We start from the raw sequence: 18489 nt of genomic DNA, 5'->3' as shown, positions 1-18489 counted from the left end.
ACGCTCAGATGAGCATGAGTCGTCACCTCAGATCCATCCTCCCGTCAACCCTCAAACAGCCACAGTCACAAATCGTCGATAGCTTAGATGACGGGGAGAAATTACTCAACAAACAGCAAAAGCAAAAGTTATTCTACGAGAAAAACGTTGCAAGCTCTAAAAACCCCGAACAGAATGCCATGGTTCACATGCAAACACTGTCTGGCAGGTGGCAGCCAGCCAGAGTAATCCAAAATATAGATACTCCAAGATCATATCTAGTCCGCACAGAAAACGACGTCTCTCAAACCCTCATTAAGTTCTACTTGCATTTACATTTATAGAAACGTTAAGTTCATATCTGCTCAGTGCTGAGTGCTGAGTGCAGTATTATATAGTTTGTCATACTCTGTTAAGGCACAAAAGTTCAACATGACTCCTGAGTCCCAAAAGGACTTTGTTTCGATCCAGTTAATAAAGTTGTTAAATGGAGCTGACAATCGCAGACGTGTTGTACATTCTACTTGATATATTAACAAGGTCTCTCCATAACTGTAATCATCTCCGCAGGAGACATATGTTATATCTAAAGAAGAGAGATGTCATGAGTTTAATGCATGGAGCCTCATTGTAATTAGGAGAACGTTGTGCCATACATGTATGAATTCTATGATGCACATGATATCATTAAATGTTGAAACAATGCAAACAACGAACATTACACTCCAGTGCAAGGATGTGCAAAGCACTGACTCCTGTCCCCCCACCCCAACCTCCACACCCACACCCCATTTGTCTGCTGAATGGATTGATTCCAGTCGTAATGTGTGTGACATACGTCATCTGCAGCCGCAACCAATCAGTGGTTAGCATCTTTCTGACGTCACCATTGATGTGTTGTTATTTGTATTTCCTGAAGGTACACACGACCTCCTACCGTTGGATACAGACTTATGCATAATAAATGCAGGATAAGTAAAAAATATAAGAATATCAAAATATATTCTCTATTTAATACTTAGCCTGCATTTCATGTCTCACTGCCCTCCCTTGGAGAACGTCTTCCTCCCTACTCTTATTTCGGATGGGCTCAAGAAACTCAATGACCACAGTGGGGCATGGGAGGTAACTCCAGGAAGCGTTCATTGGGATACTTCTAGTTCAACAAGTTTATTCATATCAAGAATACAATCCTCTGAGTCTTCTTTCCATGGATACTTTCAACCTGAAAGCAACAATATGCATGCATAATGTAATGCAAGCTAAGTATTAAATAGAGAATATATTCTGATCATTTTTCTATATCCTTTATTGACGACATATCTTTTGCATCATAATGGTTTCATGTGTAGAATTAATCCTTACAAGGCTAGCTTAAGTTTCTTTATGGGTGCCCAATGTGCTGCAGACAATGTTTAATGATATACAGCATGTTACTTTGTTGGTAGGAAATAATTGGTGTATCCTAAATTACAGTGGACTGAGGCATTCCACTTCACGCAGTATCTATCTTCACACCATGTTGTTCCAAAGTTGAAATGCAAAAGTTACCCCAGAAATCGTTAAGTACAGAACTAAATTGTAAAACCAGTAAATGACCACACAAGATCAATGAATAATTAGTAAATTTAACATGTTCATGCACTGAATTTTGTCAAGAATTTTGTCTGTCAAATGTTTTGAAACCTTTAGCCTGTCTCTGGTCTTGAATCCAGAATAGTGTTGAAAGCTGGCAGGAATGTGGTATTTTCAGATCCAATTCCCGATTGGCAAGTAAATAAGTCAGGTCTTGAGTTGCCCTCCTGTAACTCTTAAAAAGGTTCTTCCAGCCTACTAGTGACTGTCACGAAAGTTATCAAATGACCAAATCTGCCATGTTAGTGAACAACCAGGGAAGGCAACTAAATGCCTCTCATTCGCTGCCACCGACAGCGCTGAACATTTACCAGCGTTTCAGTTATCTGCTGCCACATACAATCACTACAAATACACTTACAACAATCTCTTCTATCACATGACACTCTCCCATTCAAGAGAAGAAAGTTTGAACACAGAGAAAACATTCTTTAAAATGGGCAATTTCATGGAGAAAGCTCCAAATTCCAACAAGAAATGAGACAGGCTTGTTACAAGGCACTGAACAGTGACAATATTCTGGACATTCTTTAGTGCGTTGACAAATATTATACAGCCTGCTATTTTTTGCTGCTGCTTCTTATTTGACACATTGTATTTCCTTTTTTATTGTAAACCTTAATAAACCTCCTTGAATATAATTTGCTGATTGTTCATCGATCTTGTGTGGCTACTTTTCATTTTCACAATTTAGCTCTGTACACTTTGATTCCTGGGTTAACCTTTGCGTTTCAATTTGGAAATCACCTCGTAACAATTTGCTAAGACCAAATCAAGGTCACGAGATAAAAAATCTTTTTTAAAAGTTAATGGTTACACTTTGCCCAAAACTTTCAATGCATTCATAATTAACTTACCGTCTTTAGAATCGGGCAAAAAAAGTAACAGGTCACGGTCAGCGTAAGATTATTGTAAAACATGGTCACATCATTATCTGTTTTTGGGGGCATGGCTTGGCTATCTATATATTCATGCATGAATCATTACAAACATCTATAGTTATATTACATTTCAAGCTGTATTTTTCAGTTTGTCTTCTTTCTTTTTTTGACATTATTAGTGGTCCTTTGTACAAACTCCTAACTACCAATCTTGGAGGAGAGAGGAGATTCGCTGCTGCTGTTGCTCGCAGATTACAATCACTGGGTAGGTTAATGTATGTTGTTCTTTTATCAGCTCATCTGAGAGACAATCAAGTGAGTTTGTGTCAGGGTCTTGTTTGTCCTGTGTTCAAGCATGTATCACAGACCAAATCAACCATTTTGAGAAACCTTTTTGTGGCCATTAGTCAACAACTCTCTTGAATGAAATTTGGTACATGGGTCATCCTCGGAAAATGTCACATTTCCAAATGACATCAATATCTTAATATTTTCATTTGAAAGCAGAATTATTGTAATATCATTAAAATATGACCGTTTGAGGAAATCACACAGTAATACACATAAGTATACAGAGTAACAAAAAGAAGAATAATTCTTGCAAATATCCTAGCTCTGTAACATCTCGGCCATAAATTTTGTATTTTGGCGGTATCATCTTCAGATTTTCAACAGAAGTGCCCTTTAACTTTTTCAACACCATAGGCCGGTTTTCCGGCCAAGAAGCATCGAGTCCCCTGACACCGTAGGTCGGTTAACCGGCCAAGCCGTAGTCACGTCAAAATAGTATATATTTTTATGGACCTACCTGTAATATCATTCATTTATTAAATCTATCACATTTCACAATGTCTGAAATACGTATTCCATTTCAGTTTATCATTTTTTATCGATAAATTAAAAAAATATTCACTATTTCCCGCGATGTTATTGAAAATAAAATTCTCGGACACACATTTCGACAACGGGTCCACATCGAACATGTCAAAGAGCAAAATAAAGACGTTTTAAACAAATCTTTAAATATATTATACAAAGTAATAAATAAAATCAACAAAAATATATCTAAAAGTAATGAAACTTACATCTAAGTTATTATTTCCCTCTTTTCGTGCGATCGCGTGTAATGTAAGTCAAATGACATCTCGGCTTTCGTCGCCTTGAATTCTTGGCTCGGACACGATGTTTAATGCAAAAATATATGCATGAAAAATCGGCAAGAAAGCGTCATTAGAAACCAATTTTAATCTAATGAAATCGCTTGTTATAACTACGAAAAAACCCAGGTGATGTTACGAGCGTGTAGATGAAGGAATAAGCTTTCCAGCGATGTGTCATATGCCATTCTTCGACGAATGTTATTCATACGAAACCTTGAAAACGGGTATTTCTTCATGTTACTGAGCGGACAGCCGCTGTTATCGAAAAATGGGTGATGACAGAAACTATTTATAATTCTTTTTAAAATGATTTTCCAATTACGTAAACAATAAAAATAAAACAGAAATAGGTAAGTGTATTTTATGAAATCTTATATTTGCTGAAAATCGTCAAGTTTTCGCTTCCTTGGTCCTTAATCTGGATGTTAAAAACGTGTAAGCTTACATTTTTTTATTTACAACGAACTTAATTAAGTTGTAAATGCATTATTTTAAACAATGTGAAAAACATAACTTTCATATTTATAAACCATAGGATCAGACCTTTCAAATGGTGCATAACATGTAGTAGCAAATATATTTTAAAAGCAGATATTTTCTTTGATAAATGTTGGCTTCATCTATCACACAAGAGTCTCTGGGAACTCAGTGTCCCAGCAGTAAACATTTCTGGTTGACTGGTGTTGAAAGAGTTAATGTCAACTGTCTGTATAACGTTGTACAGGAAATAGTATCCTGCTGCCTAATGCTTTTGTGCATGCCCAAGGCAGGAAACCTCAATTCTTTTGTGTGTGTTGTAGACTGTAAACATCGATTATTATTTTTTGTCATGCACCCACGCAAAAACCCTACCCTACCCTACCCTGCCCTGCCCTACCCTACCACGCACACACACACACACATGCACGCACACACATGCACACACACGCACACACATGCACACAATTTCGCCTCACAAGTGTTCATTGTCTATCTGGACTTATCTTTGTAATGTATTTTATGAATTTCTTTTCAAATGTAGGGATTTTGTATGTGTTGGTGATGTGACGGGCCTTATAGACAGGGTTTATAAATTAGCATTAATTTATTTCCTTATATGCAGGATCACTTTATTCGCTGCCAAGAGAAGAACAAGATGAAGAAGTTTATTCTCGTGAATCACAGCTAGTGACCCAAAGAACATACAGCTCTTACATGAAGCTGATGATTGATATGTCATTTACAAAATACATGATTAAACATCACCGTAATATATTAATACATACATAGACCTTCTCTGATATATTTAGCTGCTGGGGCGGTGGGGTAGCCTAGTGGTTTAAGCGTGAAGACTCAGGTTTGATTCCCCACATGGGCACAATGTGTGAAGCACATTTCTGGTGTCCCCCGCCGTGATATTGCTGGGATATTGCCAAAAGCAGTGTAAAACCATACTTACTCACTCACTTTTTAGCTACTTTTATTATCAGTTGCTTGTAAATACATTGCATAGGAAAATAAATGTTTCTTGAGTTGGGTATTTAGAGAAATATTGAGGTAACATGAGATTCAGAGCAAATAGTTAGTGCATTTCGAAGATCGTCCACTGATTCAGCAAATATGATGGCATCATCCGCATATACCGGTAATAGGATAAGAAGTTTCATATGTATTCAAGTTAGGTCATAAGGAATATTTTCTACAGAATTAAGGCCATCAAAATTATGTTCCATGAAAGAGTCGTTCACATACAGTGTAAAAGAAAATGGTGACAAGTTTTCACCTTGTCGAACTCCAATATTCAGCCATCCTAAATGAACTGTGCAACTATGTCACTTCTCATTATTACTGTTTTTGTCAATGACTTATTCCGAGTTAGATGACCTTGGATATAAAAGCCTTGGTCTGGAGATGAAAAATACACTCTCCCTGAACGTTAAAAATGTCCAAGGTTGACACTGATGAATGTAAAATGTTAAATCATAAGTCACTGAAAAAGAAAACCCAATCTCCTTACTATCAGTAGCTATCACTAATATTCAAACTCCCTGGGACAGCTGGTGCCATATATACACTGATGGATCTAAGAATCCTATCAGCAACACTGCTGGTTAAGGGATCTACATCGATAGCTCTAAACCCCAAGCACATTCGGTCTGCCTGTCAGAGGGTCTGTCAGTATTCACTGCTGAATTTGAGCCAATTCATCATGTGCTCAAACTCATACCGGACAAAGGCGGTCATCTTATCAGAGGGGCGGTCGGGTAGCCTAGGGGTTAAAGCGTTCGCTCGTCACGCCGAAGACCCGGGCTCGAATCCCGACATGGGTACAATGTGTGAAGCCCATTTCTTGTGTCCCCCGCCGTGATATTGCTGGAATATTGCTAAAAGCGGCGTAAAACCAAACTCACTCACTCACTCATCTTATCAGACTCGCTAACAGGAATTTCTTGTTCATCCGATGGAATCTGTAAGGAAACTGCAAGCTGCTGTCACGATGGGAGACTGGTCAATCAATTTGGATCTTCTGGATGCTATCTCTATGTACCTATTCATCCTGGATCCCGTAAATATTTCCAGTTTGCAGTAAACAGACACTTTTACGAATTTCAAGTTGTTCCATTTGGCATATTGATCAATCGTTTACAAGGAAACAGACCTGATCATCAGGTTTGCACATATGCATCTAGTTCGGCTACACAGGTATATAGACAACTTCATATCAGCATAGGAATCAGCTCCTGTAGAAAACAGTTCATCCAACTGATTTTGCATCTGGGTTTCCTTGTTCATCCTACCAATTCCAAGGTCAGAGCCAACAGAGGATACAGTGAATGTTGGGGCTCAAGATTCTGTAAGATCACCAAAATTGGATGTCCTCGTCTATTTCCCGCCAAACCTGAATTGGTGGAATTCAGGGAATGTAATGATGGGAATTCCTTTAGTTTTTCCATCCCCTTTTTACAGTCGCCTCCAGCTCAAGATGGGTAGCATGAGAAGGATCTTCATATCAATTGCATCAAGATGAGGGCAACCTGCTGAGCCCTCGAGACATGGAGTCATTTCTTGACCATTTGATCTTGGTGGCTACAGACAACCCCACAGTGGTAGCATATGTCCAGAGACAAGAGGAAACAAAGTCAGTGAGTTTGATGAAAGAGACGTCATTTTTCTTTGCCTTGGCAGACTTGATCTGCTGCAGGATGAAGGCTCATCATATTCCCATGCAATACAACATCTTGGCAAACAGTCTTTCCCGGAGGAACAGGATTATGGTGTCAGAATAGTTTCTCTATTCAAAGGTATTCAAGTGCATAATGTGGGCATGGGATACTCCTTAGCTGTATTTATTTTCTACTTGCCTCTACAACAAACTCCCAGGCTACATCAGTCAAGCTCCAGATTCATAAGCGCTACACGTAGATGCTTACAGCATGGAGCTTTATCAACCAGCCTTACAGCATGGAGCTTTATCAACCAGCCTTACAGCATGGAGCTTTATCAACCAGCCTTACAGCATGGAGCTTTGTCACTCAGCCTTACAGCATGGAGCTTTATCAACCAGCCTTACAGCATGGAGCTTTATCAACCAGCCTTACAGCATGGAGCTTTATCAACCAGCCTTACAGCATGGAGCTTTATCAACCAGCCTTACAGCATGGAGCTTTGTCACTCAGCCTTACAGCATGGAGCTTTATCAACCAGCCTTACAGCATGGAGCTTTATCAACCAGCCTTACAGCATGGAGCTTTATCAACCAGCCTTACAGCATGGAGCTTTATCAACCAGCCTTACAGCATGGAGCTTTATCAACCAGCCTTACAGCATGGAGCTTTATCAACCAGCCTTACAGCATGGAGCTTTATCAACCAGCCTTACAGCATGGAGCTTTGTCAACCAGCCTCACAGCATGGAGCTTTATCAACCAGCCTTACAGCATGGAGCTTTATCAACCAGCCTTACAGCATGGAGCTTTATCAACCAGCCTTACAGCATGGAGCTTTATCAACCAGCCTTACAGCATGGAGCTTTGTCAACCAGCCTTACAGCATGGAGCTTTATCAACCAGCCTTACAGCATGGAGCTTTATCAACCAGCCTTACAGCATGGAGCTTTATCAACCAGCCTTACAGCATGGAGCTTTATCAACCAGCCTTACAGCATGGAGCTTTGTCAACCAGCCTCACAGCATGGAGCTTTATCTACCAGCCTTACAGCATGGAGCTTTATCAACCAGCCTTACAGCATGGAGCTTTATCAACCAGCCTTACAGCATGGAGCTTTATCAACCAGCCTTACAGCATGGAGCTTTGTCAACCAGCCTTACAGCATGGAGCTTTATCAACCAGCCTTACAGCATGGAGCTTTATCAACCAGCCTTACAGCATGGAGCTTTGTCAACCAGCCTTACAGCATGGAGCTTTATCAACCAGCCTTACAGCATGGAGCTTTGTCACTCAGCCTTACAGCATGGAGCTTTATCAACCAGCCTTACAGCATGGAGCTTTGTCACTCAGCCTTACAGCATGGAGCTTTATCAACCAGCCTTACAGCATGGAGCTTTGTCACTCAGCCTTACAGCATGGAGCTTTGTCAACCAGCCTTACAGCATGGAGCTTTATCAACCAGCTTTACAGCATGGAGCTTTGTCACTCAGCCTTACAGCATGGAGCTTTATCAACCAGCCTTACAGCATGGAGCTTTGTCAACCAGCCTTACAGCATGGAGCTTTATCAACCAGCCTTACAGCATGGAGCTTTATCAACCAGCCTTACAGCATGGAGCTTTATCAACCAGCCTTACAGCATGGAGCTTTATCAACCAGCCTTACAGCATGGAGCTTTATCAACCAGCCTTACAGCATGGAGCTTTGTCAACCAGCCTCACAGCATGGAGCTTTATCAACCAGCCTTACAGCATGGAGCTTTATCAACCAGCCTTACAGCATGGAGCTTTATCAACCAGCCTTACAGCATGGAGCTTTATCAACCAGCCTTACAGCATGGAGCTTTGTCAACCAGCCTTACAGCATGGAGCTTTATCAACCAGCCTTACAGCATGGAGCTTTATCAACCAGCCTTACAGCATGGAGCTTTGTCAACCAGCCTTACAGCATGGAGCTTTATCAACCAGCCTTACAGCATGGAGCTTTATCAACCAGCCTTACAGCATGGAGCTTTGTCACTCAGCCTTACAGCATGGAGCTTTATCAACCAGCCTTACAGCATGGAGCTTTGTCACTCAGCCTTACAGCATGGAGCTTTATCAACCAGCCTTACAGCATGGAGCTTTGTCACTCAGCCTTACAGCATGGAGCTTTGTCAACCAGCCTTACAGCATGGAGCTTTATCAACCAGCCTTACAGCATGGAGCTTTATCAACCAGCCTTACAGCATGGAGCTTTGTCACTCAGCCTTACAGCATGGAGCTTTATCAACCAGCCTCACAGCATGGAGTTTTATTTCCATAGAACATATGGTCTCTTGTTGCCAATTGAAATCTCACAAAACGTTCATGATTTCCATTTGCATGATAACCAACCTGATTAAAAGGACTAAACTCCCTTGGGTGGCATCACCTTTGGAAGGTAGAGTCACCAGTTGATCCTTATTGTCTACTGTGAGTAGGGCACATCACAGGTTTAACAGCTGGAGTCCCCTTTTGAGATCTTCAGAATGATAACAGGTCCATAGGAAGTGACCATCACAAGAACCAGAAGTGGGATCGGGGCACAGATATAACAGTAGTTCATTGGAGGTTTATCACGTGTTTGACTATGTCCCTGAATTTTCTGAATTAGTCTTTTTTAAGCGATTCAGTAACGATGTTTACTTAATCTTGATCTTGTGACTAATTGTGAGATTCATTAGGTACCCACGAACAACTATTAACTATCCAAAGATTACAAGATGTCATAACCCACCAGTTTCTCGTTTTCTCGTGAGGTTTGACATTTTGCCCATACGCAAGAGCATTGGGCAGCAGAATACTATTTCCTGTGTAACTGTTTCTGGATATTTGACATTTCAGTGGACTTCTTATGAAAGTTGAAAGATTTTTATTGTGTGATGACAGCCAAAATAGAGGATTTATGGCTATGATGTAGTAGATGTAGATGTTACCACAGACTTTGACTTTAGAATGTGATATGATATGAAATACTGATGTGATGAAATATGTTTCAGAAACATAAGATATTGTCCACACACGTACTGATACTGTCAAAAAGATAAAAGATACACTAAATAACCCGTCCATATTCAAAAGAGCCGATTGTTAGATTTCAGCCATATCATGAGCAAGTGTCCTATATATGTCAGGGGGTAGCCTAGTGGTTAAATTTGATTCCCGACATGGGTCCACTGTGTGAAGCCCATTTCTGTTGTCCTCCACCATGAAATTGCTGGAATATTTCTAAAAGCAGCTAAAGCACTCACTCACTCACTCACTCACTCACTCACTCACTCACTCACTCACTCACTCACTCACTCACTCACTCACTCACTCACTCACTCACTCACTCACTCACTCACTCACTCACTCACTCACTCACTCACTCACTCACTCACTCACTCACTCACATACATACATATGTCGGCCTGGAGACTTCTTATTTGTAACCCCATGAAGCCCCAAAGTACAAATCACATGTGATTGTTTGAAATGGAGGAACGGGATCAAATATCATTGAAAGCTCATAATGATTTTAAGACCGTAGAATATGGAGCATGGGCCCATTTTGTTGTTTTTAGTTGTTTATTTAGAAATATAACATAGTTACGCGATAAATCGCAAAGAACGAAGCGTGGTTTATTTCACGATAAAACAATGTTCATCATTTCTTGAGATTTGAACATGCGCTCACAACTTGATGACGTCGTAAATGGGACAACATTATTTTTGAGAGGCAATTAAGTGTCTATTGAGTTGTTCCTCATAGATAAGCTGGACAGCACAGATGAACGCAATGGCCGAACGATCGCAACCAAAAGTGGGAGACATATGACAATTGGTATTCAAAGAAAAGGTGCATATAATCAACATGAAAATTGTGAGAATACCAAACTTACCACCCCTGTACATAAAATGGAGAGTCATCATTATTTAAATACGAGTAAATGTTTCCATAGGTTGTACAATTTATTGACATCCTTAAAAAGACTGTACAAAAAATGTTGATAATTCTTATGAAACTTCTACCTCTATTTCATCTCTGCCATAAATCCTGTATTTTGGCTTCAATCACACTTACTAAAATTTTCAGATTTTCAACTTCATTGTCAATCGCACAATTAGTCGCCGCCAACCACTAGTCTCGTAACTACCCAAGCCATGATGCCATAATGACAACAGCATCACTTTTTTCCTGTGTGTGCTAGAGTCAACACCAATTATAATAGTAGTAATGATCTAGCACTTGGTAGTAAGTCACATTAATCTAAAATTATTCAAATAGTTTTCTATAAATAACAGACATATAAGTATACATTTTTTTTGCTGCTGGAACTTATAGCACACACGTAAGTATAGCTGGTGCTTGGTGCTCTTTGAGAAGGCAACATGCAGTCTCCCTCTACCCCAGGGTGTAAGAAGTATGGCCGCTTCATGGTCACAGGAGATCCTCATGAAAGCTGCATGAAGTACAGAGGCACTACTAGTAATAAAGACAAGAGATGCGAGAAGTGTGTCAACACAGACAATAAGATCTTCTCCAAGATGGCCGAGGCTACAACTGAGGCCAAGAGATGAGAGGCAACCAAGAAGGTGGAAAACATCATGGCTGAGAAATCAGTCTCAACCTTAACGCCTCCCTCTCTAGATATCCAACTATCTCCTGGACTCTCTATGAGTCTGATTCACCAGCTATTTCAGCAGCAAGAGGAGATGGTGAAGTGCATGTTCGAGATAAGGCTCTCAGTGCGGGATGAAGAAATGGTAAAAATCAAGGAGATAGCTCTGGCAAAGAAGAATTGCCGACTCTTCAAACACCTCCCTCAGATGACCAGCAAGCTGAGCCATACATCCAGCCAGTTTAAGACACCGTACTGTGGTTACATGGACTCCATGGGCCTGCCTTTCATGGCAACCGACAAGCTCTCTAACCAACCAGCTGTCAAAGCACCATACAGTCGTCGCACAGACTCCATAGACCCAACGCGCACGGCTACGTAGCCGACCGGCCAATCGTCCAGCCACCGTACGGCTACACCACGCCGACCGACCAGCCACTGGGTTTACCGTATGATCTTCATCAACCTGCAGCTTCCAAGCCAGCCGCACAGGTGCCACGGGATCGTCCAGTAAACCGTTCTACCGACCGGTCAGACAACCGAGAGGACAGCCAATGCACAGCTACCGTTACCCACGGACCATCACAGGCTGCACAGAGATCAATTATACCGGAATCATGGACACTGCAGGAGGATGACCCCACTGGGTAGATGACAAGAAATATGATAACCCACCCCACCACCGGAGCTACCTTAGGTCATTCGGAGGCAGAGGCGGAGTACAAAGATCAGGCTGATGACTCACCCCAGTGGGACTACAACGAAGGTTACACAATTGTAGAGCTAATGGAAGAACTCTACCATCTTATGCCTGTACCCCCACCTCCTGTGACACAGAATGAGCCACCCCAGATGCCGGAATATGGGGGATGTCATGCTCCTACATAGTCTCAACACATTCATCAGACATAACCTTGGTCCAGTTATGCTGGCAACATGTCTGACAGTCTCAACCTCAAGCATTATGAACAACAACCTTTACCTCCATTAAAGCAGAAGTTATATAGAACGCATGAAGCTCCACTTCCGGAATTCCCTAGTTTGGATGAATATTTTTACAAGTTGGTACGCAACCCCAATCCTACCATCACGTTACCTGCTACAAGGATTAAGGATCTGACATCGGTTTCCAGATACACTATGGATACTGGCGGTTACATAGATTGGTTTGTCGCCGGAATCAGACACATCATTCCACCATTACAGCCATCCTATGAAGGAGTAACCAGAGAAATGCCCATATCTATTTGAACCGATCAAGTAGGACTCATCCATAGCCTTCGAGACACTATTGTCAGGATGAGGATGCTTATCGACCTAAAGACCCTCTACAAAAGATATCGGGTACCGCCACCAAAGTTCAAGATGGAGTCCATACTGAAGTTAAGACTGGCTGATCAGCCTGGACCTTCAAGAGCTTGATATAAATAGACTGATAAATCTTTTAAGATGGTTGCATTTGATGACAACATAAGCATATTAAATATGTGGATTGTTGGACATTCATAAAATTGTATAAGGCAATGTACAACTGTCGCAATACTTGATATTTACAGAATGCAAATCTTGTAGCATCTACCTGAGGCAAGGGAGTTAACTGACTGTAAACATCCAGTTTCCATCCTTGCAGTACAAGGCTGGAATTCCTGAATCAGATTTTGGCTGGACCAACGAGTCCATGCGTAGTCCTATCAGAATTACCCAACAAACTAAGCATCCGGGTAGTAAAGAACATGGATTTCAACGTGCAGGATTTAAAAAGCATGTGTACCGTCAATTGGGTATCGACATATATTTTTTCAATCTTTTTATGGTTTTAATCAAGGTGCTCAAATGATTTGATGCACTTCTGTTTTATTACAATATAGATCTTGATTGTCGATCAGATTGTCTTGACTGGGCGCCATCCTATTTGTTGAAAGCAAATGCAAGCGATATGAGAGGTGGAATCTGATTGGACAATGGGAGGGACATAGGAGGGGCATATTAACTCATGATAGCCACTGGTGGTGCTACAAATTGAGCCACGAATTGTTAAGCAAGGGTGGAAACTGGACTTCTGTTGTCAATTAACACCCTTGCCTCAGGAAGATGACCTTGTTGATGTGAAGCTTTTAGTCTACCTAAACATTCAATTGAAAGTAACATTTCTTTTCAAACGATCTTGTCTAATTAATAATTGTGAATCCATAGACTTGTAAAATATGCTTAATCCTTGATGCCCAACTTTTATAACAAATACTTTCCATTTATACAAGCATATTATCAGAGTTTTTGACATTCTCACCATGAATAATGTCTTCCAATGGGACATGTATTTAGATTCCTCATTATGGTGCTGTACTTTACAGAGCAAGATGTATTGGTTACAATAGTCTAAAACTGAATTACAAATGAAATTGTTTGAACTCTATACCATGAAAACCTAACGTATTGAAATAAAAGACAATGAAATCAGATATACAGGAATCTCAAATTCTATAAATTGATTTATTTTTAATGTGAAGTTGTCATTATTGTCATACCAGGATAGTCTTCTAAAGAACTTGAAAAGCATCACATTATCACGTTTTTGTATATCGTGGGTGAAGGTGAGCTTCTGTACCTGTTGTACTCTAGTTATCATCAACATACTGTATGTGTTTTTGTATATGTATCAGGTGCCCTAACAAAAGGGGACAGACGGGCAGCAACAGGAGCTGACTTGACAGAGTTTAATTTTGACACACCTTATGGACGAAGTGCGCTGAGAAGTATGTACCACTGCATCTGCCAGGTAGGTGGAGCCCTGCACCAGGGACATTGTCCAGGTACAACCCAGTTAACTAACACTGATGTACCACCAACAATGATGGAAGACAGGTCCCTTAGGGTTGTAGAAACAGTTTGTTAGTTGTTAAACCTCACTCTGCAATATACTAGCTAAATGACAGCAGTCTGTAAATAATCAAGTCTGGGCCAAACAGTGTATGTAAAAACAGGTCAAGCTTTATATGTTAAGGCAATAAAATAACTCCTTCCCAGAAAGCAGTTTTAAGCGATGCATCCCTCGAGTGTTATGTATGGACAAGTGTATGACAACTCAGTCTCTTCTAATAGGATTTCTATGAATTTGAAGATGTTATGTGCAGCTATGAATGTAAGACATGTTCGACTGTCTTCCTGTTCCAGAAAAAACTTGTTCCAGGTGTTTCTTTATCTAAGATGACAAATGGAGTGTATGATTTTGATGAGTTGAACATGCTGCTGCAGGTAAGTGCTCAAAAGATGCTCAGTTTTGGATGCTGCATAAGAATAAACTAACAACTAACTTTGAATTTTGTTGAACTGGGAGTAAATGCTGCTTATTTTGATGCATTGAAAATGTTGACAGCGAGTTTGTGCTATCTGCCTATCAGTTTACACACGATTTCAGCTAAATTTGTTTCCAGCGTATTTTATATGTTCAATCAAACACAAAAGTAACCGGAAGTTCTGACCTGCTACAGTTCCACCGTCATCCGAAATACTGATTACATTAATGATCTGGTTTGAACTATAACCAGTTACTATGTATATGTTAGTGAAATGCCACCTCGCACACTGCTGCCATCTTGCGTGTCATATTTCAGTGAAAACATTCTTGCAAGCAGCAATTATACTGTAACAGTAGGATCTTTTTTTTCAACCACAACATTCAACCCCACTCCTACCTTGGAAAAGACCTTTTGCTCAATTTGTAGCTGTACTCATGCAATTTTTGTCTTGTCAAGAATTTGTGTGATGGTGACGTCTGCAATGTATTTCCAGATCTATGTAACAGAGAACATAAGCATCCTCTTTGGGATTTTCATTGTTGGTTTTATCCTGGAGTTCACCTTTAATTGTCCACTAGTTATTAAATATGTTATTTGTGACCAACCCTTTCACTTGTCCACTAGTTATTAAATATGTTATTTGTGACCAACCCTTTCACTTGTCTATCCCCCGCCCAAACGAAGTTGGCGGGGGATATAGAAATGCGTGCGTGCGTGCTTGCGTGCTTGCGTGCATGCGTGCGTGCGTGCGGAGCATAACTCAGAAACCGTTAAATATTTCTCTACGAAACTTTGCATGTCTATCAGACTCATGCTGAACTGGTTCCTTTTGCTATTTAGGAATTTTATAAATTTTTATTTTTTACGTTTCCATTGCAACAAGTTGGACTTACATGTAGGTTCTATAAGGGTGCTGTTCGTTTCCGGAGCATAACTCAAAAACCGTTAAATAATTTCTTACAAAACTTTGCATGTTTACCAGGCACATACTGAACTGGTGCCTTTTGCTGGTCCCCCCCTCCCTATAAAAGCAGCTGGGTTTCACCCAAATACAGAAGTAACAAGGATGAAATAACATTTCTAATATTTGATTGGTCGCTTGAACTTACTGTCTGCATGAGATCATCCTTCCTGGAGATGGCTTTCTTATGCATGCACTGCTAACATGATAAATAATTCTTTGCTGCCTTCAGTGCAATGCTGCATAGTTAAGACTAATTGTGACTTTTAAAGATTATTCTTTTACTAAAACTTGAATTTGTGTAGAAACTTTCATGATGCAGAAAAGAAATATTCAAAAACAAACATTCTGATTTTACCTTATCCTGACTCATACTACTTACTTTTATCTCATCGCGATGTCAACACGCATGTTGATGGGAAATTAGCTCTTGGGGGAATCAAGGACAAAATCGACATCACCGTCCTGGAACGTTTTATGCACAGCATGTAAACAATAAGCAACAAATACACAATGAGCGGAATACCTGCTCTGACAACACAAACACAGCAATGAGCGGACCTTCCAGCTCAGGCATACATGAGGTGAGCGGAGCTCCAGCTCAACCTCAGGACGTTTCCTACGAGCGGCACATCCTGCTTGAGGTCGTCCAAAGTTTGACTAACACCATGTAATGGTGACACATATAGAGTAATGAACAACAATGGACAGACAATGACGTTGCTCTGGCCATGGGACTTCTGGGGGTGGTGAACCGACACAACTCAGGGGATGAACAATTAAGGCAATATATGTCATACTATAAATAACAGTAATTAACGGGAAGTGATATAGTAGCCCAGGTTGGCTGACAGTCAATATACAATGAAATGGTGGGGAGGATTAACAACGGGGATTAGAGCCTAATACATAATGACAATTAAGTTATGGAGACATGCACATGTCATGGCAACAGGGTAACTAGCCTTTTTAATCAAATGTTCGACAGATAATGGTTGTTGTAAATCAGTTGCTATGACAGCATTCCCAAAAGGTCGTGGAAACCCCTGTGCTGTGTTCCCAAGAACAGAGAAAAACAACTTGCCCAACCACACCCCTCAGCTTTGCAGCTACACCAGAAGCATGTGACCAAGTCTTACGCACTTGTCACGATCTTATTTTCACGTCAACTGGGTGGTTGGGCTAAATTTCTGTGCTCTTATAACCTAAGCCATCCTGTCAAAATTTAAAGTTTTTATTGAAATATTTAGCTTGGATTACCTTCTTCAAATTTTTTTTTTTCTACTTTGGCTTAAACCTTTTCACTAATTTGGGTTAAGACTTTGCCTTTTTTTGTATGATGAGATTTTGTGACATTTATTACCTAGGTATTGAGTTGAGTTTATAATGTCAATAGCAAGGGTCATGTCATCGAATGTTATTCATTACATGCACCATACCATACGATAATTTTCTATGAAAACTTTGTCCATTATGAATATTAAATTCAACAGGCTAATCTGTGCTATGCATTTGTGACTGTTAGTTATCAGGTAATATACTCCAATGGGCGTTTATTTGTAGTTAAGTCGGCTTGAAAACTTGAGTAATTCACAATCGTATTCCGTTTCTCTCACATGCCCAAACTTAATCATGCCATAGCATGCGCAGTCAGCTGTCAGCAATTCCTTTGTCCAGCTCACAACACATGGTTCATTCAAGCACGCTTCGTAATGGTCGGATCTTGACTGAACCCACCACCTCCCTCACCACCACCTTGGTGTATTTCTGTAGATATAAGCTGCAATCACTACATAGATTCATACACCAATTGTTATAGCATTGACTCATCACTACCTTCTCATTTATATTCTGACAGATCTCAAGAGCAATCCTGGAGCTTGGAAGCAATTAAGTAATCCAGGACAGATAGGGGGATTCTCATCAATTCAGTTCCACAATTATCATAATAACAATATGGCAATCTCTCCACTCTATCAGAGGGTAATTCAGGCGGATACTATTCCCCCTGCAAGTGATTTAACCTTCGTCTCTTTTTTGTTTTTCATCATTCGTCTACTCTGCCAGGTACTCCTGGCGCTCGGGAGCAAGTCTAGGGGTGCGCGACTCCTACTTGTATTACTTGGCAGAGGTACAGCCCCTGGATCAGGAATATTTCTTCACCGTCCATGTTCGTATGCTCAGCCAAGTCTCAGTACGCTCAAACAGTATGGAGTGCGCGACTCCTATTTAGAGACTTGGCTGAAGTTAAGTCTTTCATGTACTATTTTTATGTGTCATGTATATATGTGTATACCGAGAATCCCCATATGCCAAAAATTTAATAAATGTTGTTCTTTTATCTGTTTTCGTGTTGTTATTGACATTATAAACTGCGGCTTGTGTTTCAGATTCTGATCCACACCCTATCTGTTCAACATGCGTCCCTCAACTATGCACTAGAGAGACTCATAGTAGTTTCTATGCATCCCTGGGGGAAGAAGACTTTGCAGCCTACTTGTATGTAGGACAGAGGAAGAAGCTGGACTGTAAAAGACATGATTCTGCTTGGTCATCTTCTTCAACTGAAGCGGCTACTATTATGCACCTAAAAAGAAGAAAAGTAACAATTTTTTCTTCAGATGATGACAGATCATTTGTAGTTGTAGTTGAGATGGCTGCTGAGAACCCTTCATCGCCGACGTCAGAAAGATCCATCGCTGTGTCCCTTATATCAGGCGACGAGAAGCAGGAGAAGATGAAGAAACTGTCATCGACAAGGAACAAGAGCAACTCGTGCTTAATGTTGAAGGATGGCTGCTCAAAGGT

The 18489-nt window shown here is 40.5% G+C and overlaps 1 protein-coding gene across 2 annotated transcripts in view; it reads left to right on the top strand.

Annotated features, from left to right (window-relative positions):
* The window catches only part of LOC124123232 (protein FORGETTER 1-like), a 490282-nt gene that overhangs the window by 367750 nt on the left and 104043 nt on the right, over window positions 1–18489 (top strand). For both annotated transcript variants that reach the window (XM_048391344.1, XM_048391343.1), the window contains 3 exons: window positions 2675–2760; window positions 14085–14200; window positions 14596–14676. In XM_048391344.1, the coding sequence (XP_048247301.1) occupies window positions 2675–2760; window positions 14085–14200; window positions 14596–14676 (283 nt within the window). The remainder of the gene's footprint in view (window positions 1–2674; window positions 2761–14084; window positions 14201–14595; window positions 14677–18489) is intronic.

Source organism: Haliotis rufescens, unplaced genomic scaffold (assembly GCF_023055435.1).
Source record: "Haliotis rufescens isolate VD_foot unplaced genomic scaffold, xgHalRufe1.0.p SCAF_9, whole genome shotgun sequence".
Classification (NCBI taxonomy): domain Eukaryota; kingdom Metazoa; phylum Mollusca; class Gastropoda; order Lepetellida; family Haliotidae; genus Haliotis; species Haliotis rufescens.
This window is presented reverse-complemented; position numbering and strand designations above follow the sequence as displayed.